The sequence below is a fragment of the Equus przewalskii genome, chromosome 9 (assembly GCF_037783145.1).
Source record: "Equus przewalskii isolate Varuska chromosome 9, EquPr2, whole genome shotgun sequence".
Classification (NCBI taxonomy): Eukaryota; Metazoa; Chordata; class Mammalia; order Perissodactyla; family Equidae; genus Equus; species Equus przewalskii.
In genome coordinates this window covers 17098083-17111313 of record NC_091839.1, presented here as the reverse complement: position 1 = coordinate 17111313, position 13231 = coordinate 17098083, and the positions used below count along the sequence as shown (strand labels likewise).

The window sequence follows — 13231 nt, the reverse complement described above, 5'->3', positions numbered from 1 at the left end:
GAGGTCACTCGTCCAACCACAGATTCACACCAGGGGGGAAAGTGCTGCTGGTTTAGAGGCCTGTGATGGCTCACTCCAGGGGCGATTTCATCCTGGAGGGAACTGGGCGCACTCTAGAGAAATATTTGGAGTCCCTGGTAGGTGTCTGAGGAGAACGGATCTGAGTTTCATAAGGAATATGTATTGAGATAACACAGGGGCGTGAAAAATTCTCAAACGCCGGTTTCTAGAACATGGCAATAGAGTGTAATTCTTGTATTTCTTTTGTAACTCCTTTTTTTAAAAATTCTTGATATTTTTTTTTTTGTGAGGAAGATTGGCCCTAAGCTACATCTGTGCCAATCTTCCTCTATTTTATGTGGGACGCCGCCACAGCGTGGCTTGATGAGCAGTGTGTAGGTCCATGCCTGGGATCCAAACCGGCAAACCCTGGGCTGCTGAAGCAGAGTATGCAAACTTAACCTGCTCCACTAGGCTGGCCCCTTGATTTTTTTTTTTAACTTGATTTTAAAAAGAAAGCCCATTATAAGGATTAGGAGCAGAATTCCCTGTGTTCTTAATGTCTTGGAAACAATAAGCCTTTCTTGCTAGTGAGGAAGGAAAGATGGACTTTTTTCAAACCAAGAGACTTGCCAGTGGGAGAGGCCAATCCTTTGCTTTGTTATAGCTCTCCGAACCTTTCCAGGGGGCTTTGATTAATCTCCCCTTCATTTCATCCCCTCTCCCACCCCCTCCCCAGGGAAAGGAAGTAATGCTCATGTGGCAAGTGGGGATCAGTTGGGGCTAGAAATTGGGTCTCCCGATTCCTTCTCTGATGCTTCCCTCAGAGGGAGGCCACGGGTCAGCCTTGGGGAAGAGCTGATTGTTTCTTGGGCATCCCCGTGTGTCCCGTTTATAATAGGATTGTCCAGAGTAGGACTCTTGGGAACCCAGAGGCTGACTTACTCGTTTGTTTATATTTATAACACGTTAACGTCGGTATCAGTATGATATGAATATGATACATATTCGTATTCATTTATATTTGCAGAAATTATAGGCAATTTGGCTGTTTTCTAGAAAGTTTTTACTGATTGGGCATCTGTGAATTTTTTTTTTTTTTTTTTTTTTTTTTGCTATAGTGGGTTCCAGATAGCTGTCTCCTTAGAGGAATCCTATGATAAGGCCAAGACTCCTTTGCTGAAGGAAAGATCATCCCCAAGTTAGCATTTCCTCTGGTGCATTCTGCAGAACTTTGGTTCTCAAGGATGCTAAAAGGGGCCATTTGAAAAAATGGTCCTGTGAGCCAATAAGTCTGAGAGACGTCGAAAGTTGCACAGATGTCTCTCTGTCTGTCTCCTTATGTGGCTTTTAAATTTGCTGCTGTGCACTGTGAACCACCAAGGAGCAAATAGTGCTTTTTCAAGGCTTATTAGCCAGCTGAGCCCAGGTCCTCAGGGAGCTACTCTGGAGGACTGGTGTTCCTTGGGAACCCACTTTGGGGACCTCCAGCCTGACTTCTGTGGATTTTTTTCTCAGATAAGGGGTTTGCTTAAAGGTGAGGGACAGGAGCGCCCCTTCCAGATTGCTTTGACCCTGGCGGGGGCTGCTCATGTCTGTCCTGGGGCGCCGAGTACAGGTTCTGAATTGTGGTGCAGACGCGCCCTGGCCCTGGGGACGCGTCTGGGCTCTGCAGTGGCAGGCCCGCGCCGGGCGCCCGCTGACTTCCTTCTCACGTGTGACTTCAGCACGGGGCACATGCTCACCCACCAGAAGACCAAGCCGTTCGTGTGCATCGAGCAGGGCTGCAGCAAGAGCTACTGCGACTACCGCTCGCTGCGCCGGCACTACGAGGTCCAGCACGGCCTGTGCATCCTGAAGGAAGCGCCCCCGGAAGAGGAGGCCTGCGGGGACTCGCCCCACGCCCACGAGGCGGCCGGCCCCACTGCACCGGGCGGCCTGCGCTCCCTGGGGCCCCCGGAAGCCAGGTCCCCAGGCTCCCTCTTGCCCAACAGAGACCTCCTGCGCTGTATTGTGAGCAGCATCGTCCATCAGAAGATCGCTTCTCCTGGCCCAGCCCTGGCGGGGCCTTCGGACAGCGGCGAAGGGAGGAGCGTGGCCTACCCCTGCCCGCCCTCATCGGGCTCCTCCTGCACCACAGCGGCCTCGGGAATCCTGGGCCCTGAGGTTCCCGAGGAGCCTTGCCCCCCACGGAAGGAGCCCACTGCTGCCGACGTGTTCACCACCATCCACTCGAGGGCGGCGGAGAATGGCGGCGCTGACCCAGCCGAGTCGGAGCCGTCGCTGCTCCAGCTCCCGTCCTCCCTGGAGGGCTGGCCGGAGGGCGGCCCCCTGCCTGCCTGCCTGCCTGTTTTCCGAGGCCAGACGGCGTCTGCCAGTTCCCAGCCATCGAGCCACAACTTCAAGTGGCTCCGGAACCGGCCCGGCTGCCCCAGGAGCAAAGGGAACAACATGTTCACTGTCCACAAGCTGCCTGCGCTGCCGTCCCAGGAGGGCTCCGAGTCCTTCCCTGTGGGGGAGCCCTCGCCTGGCCCGGGCACCAGCCTGGAGGACACGCTGCCCTTCCCTCCCTCGCTCCTGAAGGCGCCTGCAGAGGCGTCGGGCGACCCCAGGTATGCCAGTGGGGAAGACGACCCCTGGGCTTCCAAGAAGAGCAAGTTTGACTGCGACTCCTTCGCGTGGCCGAGCCCTGGGGAGCCCGGCCTCCAGGGTGTCCAGAAGCCGAGTGGGCTGCCGTCGTCGGATGCCACACCGCTCTTCCGGCAGCTGTTCCTGAAGTCGCAGGAGTCTGTGGTGAGCCACGAGCAGAGGCAGGTGTTCCAGATGCTCACCAAGTCCCAGCGCATCTTCTCCCATGCCCAGGTGGCCGCAGCCTCCTCCCAGCTCCCCGTGCCCGAGGGCAAGCAGGCCGCCCTGAAGCCACTGCAGGGGCCGTGGCTGCAGCAGCCCCCGGCCCTGGCACCCGCTGTTGACTCTCTCCACCCTGGCCCTGGGAACCCGGAGCCAGAGGGATCCCCAGCCCGCAGGAGGAAAACCGTGCCCGCCTTCCCTAGAGAGGCCTCCCCAGCCAATGTGAGGCGGGACTCAAAGGGAGGGCCCAAAGTGGCCGCTGCTGCACAGTCCCTCACAGCGTCATCTCTGGACCCTCCCGGGAATCCAGACATCTCTCTGGCCAAGCAGTTGAGATCTTCGAAAGGAACCTTGGACCTGGGGGACGTCTTCTCCCCCGGGGGCCCACGGCAGACCCAGTTAGGTGGGGACGAGCTGCCCGGAGCCCAGCTCCCCGGGAAGCAGGCCCAGGCTGAGAATGGCACGGCTTTGGGAGCCACGAAGGGCGAAAAGGGCCCGGCCTGCTCCCGGGGCGGAGGCTACAGGCTCTTCTCCAGCAACCCCAGGGCCCAGCGCTTCTCTGGCTTCCGGAAGGAGAAGGTGAAAATGGATATGTGCTGTGCGGCGTCTCCCAGCCAGGTGGCCATGGCCTCCTTCTCGTCCACCGGGCCTCCGGTGGACCCCCCCCGGGACCCGAAGTCCAAGCTGACGATATTCAACAGAATCCAGGTACCGGGACCCTCTCTCCTGTGACCTCGCCTCCCATGAGGCGAGAGTCTCATTCGTTAGACGTTTCCACGTTTCTAGTTGTCCGGGCATTTCATTTAACTTCTGAATTCTCAGATGCAGTTTTATGGGGGGGATGAGGTTCAGAGAGATTGTGGTTCCCCCCATTAGCCCCACCCCTGCCAAAAAAAACCCAAAACCAGAACGAGGGTTGCATGGAGTTGTCAGAGACGCCCTGTGCCGTGCTGCTTTCTCACTGTGCTTGTTGTGCTTGCTTTCTCTCTGCCTTTCTCTTCCTTGTGGATTCGCCTCCTTGAATTCTTCAGAGGATATGAAATAAAGCTCCTTTCCCCTCGAGTCTCCCCACGTGAAACGCCAAGTCTTTTCTGGCTGTGAGTCCGGGTCCTGCCGCCCGTCGGTGCTTGTGGAGCATCAGCTTGGTTCCTCCCCACATCGTGCCGCGAGGTCCTGGGTGCAGGCAGCTTGGCCAGTTCTCTTGGTGACGTGCTGAGCTCCAGCATCCTTCCTGTCACGCCACAGCTACCTTTTTTTTTTTTTTTTAACTTTTTTAAACAGCTTCAATATTGGCATACCATCTAATTCGCCATCTTAAAGTGTACCGTCTGGCGGTTTTTAGTGTATCCATCACTGCTCTTTGCCAGAACATTTTTATCACCCCAAAAAGAAACCCCGCACCCTTAGTTGTCACTGTCGATCTCTCCATCCCTCCCAGTTCCTGACGACCGCGGATCTGCCTTCTGTTTCTATGGATCCGCCCATTCTGGACGTTTCCTATAATTAGCGTCATCCTCTACGTGGCCTTTTGTGTCCGGCTTCTTTCACTCAGCATGATGTTTTCAAAGTTCTGCATGTTGTAGCCTGGATCAGCATTTCATTCTTTTTATGGCCGAATACTCTTCCTTTGGAGTAATATATCACGTCTGGTTTATCCGTCCGTCAGGGGCTGGGCATTAGGGTTGTTGCCGTTGCTTGGTCCTTGTGAACAGTGCTGTGGTGAGCCTTTGTGTACCAGTTTCTGTGTGGACGTATGTTTTCATTTCTCTTGGGAAACACCTAGGAGTGGAATTGGTGGGTCGTAGGGTCCCTCTGTGTCTAACTGAGGAACCGCCAGACTGTCCCAAAGCAGTGACGCCGTCCCACGTCCCACCGCAGTGTGGAGGGCGCCAGCTTCTCCGCGTCCCCACCAACGCTTGTTACGGTCCTGTCGTTTCCTCTCAGAGCAGCCATCGTCGTGGGCGTGAAGGGTGGCTCATTACAGTTTGATCTGCATTTTCCTGATGGCTGCTGAGGTCGGCCGTTTGTATGTCCTCCTTGGATAAGTGTCTGTTCAGATCCGTTGCCCAGTTTTAAATTGGGTTATCTTTTTATCATGAGCTGTAAGAGATCCTTGTGTGTGATAGACAGAAGGCCCCTCTCAGCTAGATGACCTGCGACTCTTTCCTCCTGTCCTGTGGGCTGTCTTTGCCCTTCTCGACAGTGTCCTTGGAGGCGCAGAAGTTCTAAGTTTTGGTGAAGTCCGCTTTGTCTGTTCTGTCTTCTGTTCTGGCGTCGTCCAGGAAACCATTGGCTAGCCCGGGGTCGCAGAGAACGACGCCTGTGTTTCTTCTGGGAGCCTCAGAGTTTAGCTCTTGCTCAGCTGCCGCCTGCTGCTGGCTCAGATGTGTTTTCATCTTCAGGGTGGGAACATCTACCGGCTCCCCCATCCGCTGAAGGAGGAGAACACGGCGGGCGGATGGTAAGTTCGGAAGCCGCTCCCCGCCCGCCCGGGGGGCTCCCCGCGCAGGAGTCCTCGGGGGTTTTCTTGCGCTGGCCCGGGGTGAGCGAGCACGGGACGCTCCCGCCCTGAGGAGGCGTGCGCCGGGCCCTGAAGAGTTGGGGTGTCGTCTCCACGTCTTAGGGCTCGTCAAGAGTTGCCAGTGGATCAGACTGAAAAACCAAAAACAAAATCGTAGTCCCGTTCTCCCCTTCTTCCCTCCTGCATGTCCACCCACAGTAACCAGCAAAACGGGGGCCCTGCAGACTGGGCAGAGCCGAGGAGCACTTACATCTGCAAGAATTGCAGCCAGATGTTTTATACCGAGAGAGGGCTGGGCAGCCACATGTGTTTTCACAGCGACCAGTGGCCGTCACCTCGAGGGAAGCAGGAGCAGCAGGTGACGGGGCGCCGGCCGCAGGTTCTCTGCTTACAGGGTTTCTGACAGGCTTAGGGGAGAAGCGGCGGGGTGTCACTGGTCTCAGGATGGAGACGTCCTGCTGGGGGAAGCCTGGCCAGGTGGCCGGGAGTCAGGGCTGTGCCGCTCGGAGGGGGCGGTCTCTCCCCTGGCCCTGCCCCCAGCCTCGCTGCCCAGAGGCCGCCCGTCTTTCCCCTGCCAGCTGTTTCTCTGAGAGAGCCATCCCTTCTCCACGTCTAGGTGTTTGGCACAGAGTTTTGCAAGCCCCCAAGACAGGTGCTGAGGCCAGAGGGGGACGGGCAGAGTCCCCCGGGAGCCAAGAAGTCTTTGGACAACACAGCCGCAGCCTCTTGGGGGACCCCTGTGTCTGTGCCTGGGGCTCCAGCGAGCCGACCCCTGGGGAGCACGGCCAAGGTGGGTGTTTACTAGCCCCTTCCTTCCTGCCGGTTCCGCACCTCCCCGTGGAAGCTGTGGGAAAAGCCCGAACCAGATACCACGGGAGATCCTGACTCCAAAAGAACTTGGTTTGTGCGTTCATTCAGTCATTCAACATCCACTGAGCGTCCTTTGCCCAGTCCTGTGCTGGGCAGTGCCAGGAACTCTGCAGTGACCACAGCAGCCCCAGCCCTGTCCTGCTGGGGGTCACAGTCCAATGGGGTAGACAAACCCCTCCCCAGACAATGATGACCCAGGGTGGGCACGCCTGGGGGGTGCAGAGGACCTGGGGGAGACCAGCCTGAGGAGGTGAGGGAGGGCTTCCTGGAGGAGGGGGTGTTGGAGCCGAGACCTGGAGGATGAGGAGGAGGAAGACTGGCAGGAGGGGAGACCACGTCGGGGTGAGTTTCGCAAGTTCAGGCCATTAGTCCCGTCAGCCGGAGCTGAGGATCTCACCCGGAGACGCTTGTGCTGGACTCGGGGACAGAGTGTGTGGACCCACAGGCCCCTCGAGTCCGTGACTGGATCCCATTGTCCATCTCATGGGAGCTGCTGTCATTTTGAGGGGAGGTTTTTCATGTTGTCACACTGTTGCACTGCGTCTCTGGCTCCCTCTCTCTGATGGTCAATTTTAGCCTCACACGTTTCCAGATCCTCCAAGTCAGGGCCTCTCCTTGGGGCTGTGGGCACGAGAATGTAGCCAGGCTTAGGATCCGGGGTCTGGCCCAGGCGCGGTGGCCCTGCTCGGCCTCCTTGGCTGAGGTTGCCCGTGCGGATGCACAGGTGTGTGCGTGTCGTACTTTTCTCTGTCCTGTGGGCAGTCCCCTGGTCCCATCTGGCCCATCGTGAAGACGGCTGAGTGGGAGGAGGCCTCCAGTGAGCCCTGTGGTTGTGAACTCTCTTCTTCTCCAGGGACAAGAGAAAGACGGGGACGAGAGAGACAGCAAGGAGAGCAGCCAGCAGAGAAGGCGGAAGAAGCGCCCGCAGCCCAAGGTGCTGTTCCTGCCTCCACCGCCCTCCGCGCCTGGGGAGCCGGGCCCAGGAGGCTGCCACCAGAGCTGCCTGCGCTCGCCCGTGTTCCTGGTGGACCGCCTCCTGAAGGGGCTGTTCCAGTGCTCGGCCTACACGCCGCCCCCCATGCTCAGCCCCATTCGCGAGGGCTCGGGGCTGTATTTCAGCACGCTCTGCGCCGCGTCTGCCCAGGCCAGCCCCGACAAGCTCCTCAGCACCCTGCGCGGTGAGTCCGGCTGGGCTGGCCGTCTGCGCGTCCATGGTGGGCCTCCGGGGCCGGGGCTGTCTGCGGCCAGCAGTCTTCTAGGCGCTTAGAGCCTTATAGCCCGAAAGAAAACCATGAGGCCATTTAGCCTGACCACTCTTCCACCTGCCCTTTGAGTGATTTTTAAAATAACTTTATCGAGAGAGAATTCACATACCGTATGGATCACCCACTTAAAGTATACACTTTAAAAATTATATTCACGGGGTTGTGCACCCCTCACACAATGTAATTTTAGAGCATTTTCATCACCCTCAGAAGCAGCACTGTATCCAGTACCAGACAACACACACACCCCGTAGCCCCCATCTCCTCAGCCCCGGGCAACCGCCAATCTACTTTTTCTCTTTATGCATCTGCCTGTTGTAGACGTTTCATATAATTGGAATCATATAAAGTGCCATTTTGCATGTAGTTTATTCATTTAGATAACGTTTTCAAGATTCATCCATGTTGTCGCATGTATTGATGTTTCATTCTTTTTGATGACTGAATAATATTCCATTGTGTGGATATACCGCATTTCATCCATTCAGCAGTTGATGGGTATTTGGGTTGTTTCCACTTTTTGGCTGTTACAAGTACTGCTGTTAGGAATATTCATGTACAAGTTTTTATGGGACATGTTTTCATTTCTCTTGGGTATATGCCTAGGAATGTAGTTGCTAGGTTATAGGCTAACTCTGTGTTTAACCATTTAAGGAACTGCCAGACTGTTTTCCAGAATGGCTGGGCCATTTTAAATTTCACCAGTCTTACATGAAAATTTCAGTTTCTCCACATCCTTGCCAATACTTGTTATTGTCTGTCTTTTTTATTATAATCATTCTCGTTGACGTGAAGTGGTATCTCATTGTGGTTTTGATTTACATTTCCTTCATGGCTAATGATGTTGAGCATCTTTCCACATGTGTATTGTCCATTTATAGATCCTCTTAGATGTGTCTATCAGAACCTTTGCCCATTTTTTTTTTTTGAGGAAGATCAACCCTGAGCTAACTGCTGCCAATCCTCCTCTTTTTGCTGAGGAAGACTGGCCCTGAGCTAACATCCATGCCCATCTTCCTCTACTGTATATGTGGGACGCCTGCCACAGCATGGCTTGACAAGTGGTGCGTAGGTCCATGTCTGGGATGCAGACTTGCAAACCCCGGGCTGCCGAAGCAGAGCACATGCACCCAACCATTATGCCACTGGGCTGGCCCCAACAGTTTTTTACTTTCAGCATTTTGAATGTCTTAGCCCACTGCCTTCTGACTTCCATCATTTCTGATGAGAAGTCAGCTGTTAACCTCATGGCGGGGGGGGGGGGGTGCCCTCATATGTGATGAGTTGTTTTTCTCTGTTTGCTTTCAAGATCTTATCTTCATCCTTGGCTTTTGACGTTTTGCCTATGATGTGTCTGGATGTAGGGCTCTTGGTATTTATCCTACTTGGAGTTCTTAAGCTTTTTGGATGTGTATATTGTTCTTCATCAAATTTGGGAAGTTTTCAGCCATTAGTACTTTAATACTCTCCTGTCCCTTTCTCCCTTCCTTCTAGTACTCCCATTACACGTATGTTGATGCACTTAATGATGTCCCCCATTTCTCTCTTCATTTTCCTTCATTCTCTTTTCTCTCTGTTCGTCAGATTCCATAATCTCTCTTCATCTGTCTCCAACTTTGCTGATCATTTCTCCTGCTGCCCCAAATCTCCTGTTGAGCCTCATTTTGGTTATTGTACTTTTTTAACCCCAGAGTTTCCATTTGGTTCTCTTTTTATGACTTCTGTCTCTTAATGATATTCTCTCTTTGATGAGAAATTTTACTATACCTTCCTTTCATTCTTTAAGCATGAGAGCTGGGGAGAGAGGGACCCCTGTCTTCTTGGCTCCCTTGCCTGGAGTGGAGCACTCTGGGTAGAGCTGTTACGCAGAGCTGGGGGCTGGGTGGATGCGGGCGCGCGTCACAGCGCAGTTGCCACAGAATCTCACTGTTCTTACCAAGGTTTAGTTGATTTTCTTGAGTGAGTATTTCTTAAAATGCTGTATGCCTTTAGGACAACTTCCAGAGACTTTAACTTACTATTTTTTAATAGAATTTTCATCAGCTACTTTGTTGTTTTGCTGAGTTCCTTATTATTCATTTTTTAGAAGTCCTATCCCCCTTCCATGCAGTCTTTTTTTAAATTTTATTTTATTGTGATAATAGTTAACATGAGATCTATCCTGTTAACAGATGTTTAAGTGTGCAATACAGAATTGTGACTACAAGTACAGCCTTGCACAGCATATCTCTAGAGCTGCTTCTTCTTGCTTCACTGAAACTTCATGCCCATTGGTTAGCGACTCCCCATTTCCCACGCCCCCAGCCCCTGGCAACCGCCATTCCATTCTTTGATTATCTGACTACTTGACATATTTCATGGAAGTGGAATCGTGCAGTATTTCTCTTTCTGTGACTGGCTTATCACTTAGCATAGTGTCCTCAAGGTGCATCCGTGTTGTTGCATATTGCGAAGTTTTCTCTTTTAAGGCTAATTAGTATTACGTTGTATGTATACATCACATCTTCTTTATCCATTGACCCGTCAGTGGACACTTAGGTTGTTTCCACATTTTGGCTATTGTGAATAATGCTGCAAGGAACATGGGAGTGCAAACATCTCTTCGAGATCCTGATTTCAGGTCTTTGGGATAAATACCCAGAAGTGGGATGGCCGGATCATTTAGCAGTTCTATTTTTAATTTTTTGAGGAACCTGCATACCGTATAACCTGAAAGAGTCTGCTTTCAGCTGCCCTGTGAAGGCAGGCAGAAGGGGCCCTGCGGATCCCTTCTAGTCAGTCTTCTTGAGGATTTTCACTGTGTGTTTTCTAGGTCAAATGGATGGTTCTTTTGGCATCTGTGTGGTGAAGGACGACACTAAGATCAGCATTGAACCGTGAGTTGGAACAGACTTAGAACCTGAGGGTCCTCCCAAAGTGGGGACACTTTCACCCTCCTTGCATTCCAGCGTCGCTTTTCCCAAGGGCTCCTTCATCCCAGGGGGATGAGGTCTAGTAACTGAGCCTCCCCAGGAGAGAGGTGGTGGGTTTCTCCAGGTATATGTGGGAAGTTCTCTCAATATTCCTCTGTCCAGATAGACCAGAGTTGGGCCCATGAGGGACAGACTTCCCGGGAGGTTCCAGGTAGGCTTGATGGCACAGCGTGAGACTCGTGAGCGTCCATGGAATGTGGTTAGAGGGGCGTGGCTGTGGATGTAGAAGTGTGACAGGTGTCAGCAGGTACCCCCCGTCCGGGACCCCAAGCGAAACACCTGAGGCCAGAAATTTAGTGATAAAGAAAACTGGAGGAAGGAAACATCCTTCAACAGGTTTCTGGAATGCCTGCCTGTGTCTGGCAGGGGTGATGACCACCCAGTGCATCTGAGAGATGGCGCAGGGCTTCCATAGAATGGGGCTGTGGCCGGAGAGCAGGGCACAGCACACGTGTCTCTCTTATTTCCCGTCTTAGTCACATTTGTATGTGTTGCGTGCCTGTGTGTGTGTGGCCTCCTTTTAGACACATCAACATAGGAAGCCGGTTTCAGGCGGAGATCCCAGAGCTCCAGGAGAGATCGCGGGCTGGAATTGATGAGCATGTCGCTTCTCTGGTCTGGAAGCCATGGGGAGATGTGATGACCAACCCAGAAACGCAGGATAGAGGTGGCTGAGGCCAGATTCCCAAGGCCCCTGCTTCCCCCTCCATCTCCACGGGGTTTCTCCTCCCAGTTCTTGCCTTGACCAGGGAGCACCGTCCCCGGGGGGAGCTAGTCCTTGGCCCCATATTCCTCCTCCCGTGCTGCCTTCTCCCACCCCCCCGCCTCATCTCACACAGTAGCTGGTCCAGAGCAGGTGCCAGGAGCAGAGTTTCTGCCCTTCTTCCTTGTCCCTCCCTTCCCTCAGCCTGCCATCAACGAGATGTGAGGGAGATGGTGACAAGGACCCTCCCCCCTGTGCCCCTGCTATTGGGGATGTCTCCTCCTGGCCCTCGCTCACTCCCTCTGTCTCCTCTCCCTCACACTCTGCTGGGACCGCTCGCTGGAAACACAGTGACTGAGCTCTGTAACGTGGCCTGCTCCAGTGTGATGCCCGGCGGGGGCACCAACCTGGAGCTCGCTCTGCACTGTCTGCACGAAGCCCACGGCAACGTTCAGGTGAGGCGGCAGCAGGGCCAGGGCTCGGGGCGCCTGGGGCAGCTCCCTGCTCTCCTGGGGCTGGGGGCTCTGGGTGCATGCCGTGTGCCATCTGCTTGGGGGTTTGCAGTCACTGAAAACTGAAAGAAGCCCCCCCCATTCTTCTCCCCCTGGCTTTGGGATTGGCATGGTCCTTGTGAACTGGAGGGGAAATGCACTGACATGGCCTCAGCCAGCCAGTTATTTCACTGGGGCGACAACAGAGCACATATCTCAGGGGGAACCCAGTAGACCCAGCCTAGGTCCTGCAATAATCTGGTTTATTTCCTGAGCTTTATGGTTTTGATTAAAAACCCACGTGTGAAAACCTGTGATGCAACAGAAGAAGGAGGAAGATTTGCAACAGATGTTAGCTTAGGGTGAATCTTCCCCTGTAAAAAAAAGAAAAAAAGTATTAAAAAAATTGTCAGATAATGATTAGTGCTGTGAAGATGGGGCAAGGGCGGTGCTCCTCCAGACTGGTCCCTGATGAAGCGAGGAGCTCGTGCCAGAATAGACGCACACGCCGCTTCCTCCATCGAGAAGCTCTTGCTTTGAAAAAGTGATGGCAGCTGCGTGCGGCGGTACGCCTAGCGGTGAAGTCCGTGTGCCTCAGACAGCTCACAGGCACTTGGGGTGGCCCCGGGGGAGGGCAGGCTTTAGGGAGTGCGCTACTGAATGAGGAGAGGATGAAGGTGGGCCGCGCCCTCCCCGCCCTCCCCCGGTTGGTGGCCTGACCTCCTCTTGTTCCAGGTTGCCCTGGAGACCCTCTTACTGAGAGGACCGCAGAAGCCGCGGACGCACCCCCTCACCGACTACCGCTACACAGGTGACTGGAGCAAGGCTGCGGCCTGGGCGCCGCCCGGCTGAGACCCCTGGTGACCATCAGTCTCAAGCTCTGCCTGAGCCTCTCGGAGTTCTCTCGGGGCTTCCGGCCTTTCCGGAGGGCTCATCCTCTCCAGGGCAACCCAGGGGGCGCCGTTCTCTTCTAGCTGGATCCCACCGTCCCCTTTACCAGGGGTCTCCTAGGGGGCCCTGCCCTCCAGGAAGGGGGTGCTCCTGGCCCCAGGGAGGTGGAGGCTCAGGTTCAGCGTCTGAGCACAGCAGCCCGGGAGTCAGGCAGCCCGGGGCCCCCGCCTGCCCTTCGCGAGACCGTTAAGTGGTGGGAGCCTCATCTGTAAAGTGGGGACAGTAATGGTTCCGACCTGCTAAGGTGGTTGTGAGGATTGTATGAAATAAAGCAGGTTCGGGGCTTCGCAGAATGTTCGGCACCTAACCGGCTCTCGGTAGCGGCAGCTTTGAAAAGATGAGTGGCCTGCATTTCAGCTGGGGCTGCGGTCCCTGAAGGAGAAACGTCCTCCCCTCTCTTGGCTGTTTCTCCGCTAGGTTCGGACATCTGGTCGCCCATAGAGAAGAGGCTCTTTAAGAAGGCGTTCTGTGCCCACAAGAAGGACTTCTACTTGATACACAAGACGGTAAGGCGAGTGGGGGCGGGCGCCTCCCACAGCCGTAGTGGAGTTGGAGCAGAGGGCCGTCAGGGCACGCTCTGCTCCCACTGTAAGCAGTTAATGCATTTA

The 13231-nt window shown here is 54.5% G+C and overlaps 1 protein-coding gene across 4 annotated transcripts in view; it reads left to right on the top strand.

Annotated features, from left to right (window-relative positions):
- The window catches only part of ZNF541 (zinc finger protein 541), a 38333-nt gene that overhangs the window by 16024 nt on the left and 9078 nt on the right, over positions 1–13231 (top strand). For all 4 annotated transcript variants that reach the window (XM_070633097.1, XM_070633096.1, XM_008539295.2 and 1 more), the window contains exons 5-14: positions 1728–3558; positions 5253–5311; positions 5570–5729; positions 5988–6161; positions 7095–7419; positions 10319–10382; positions 11003–11145; positions 11533–11636; positions 12408–12483; positions 13041–13129. In XM_070633097.1, coding sequence (XP_070489198.1) covers positions 1728–3558; positions 5253–5311; positions 5570–5729; positions 5988–6161; positions 7095–7419; positions 10319–10382; positions 11003–11145; positions 11533–11636; positions 12408–12483; positions 13041–13129 — 3025 coding nt within the window. The remainder of the gene's footprint in view (positions 1–1727; positions 3559–5252; positions 5312–5569; positions 5730–5987; positions 6162–7094; positions 7420–10318; positions 10383–11002; positions 11146–11532; positions 11637–12407; positions 12484–13040; positions 13130–13231) is intronic.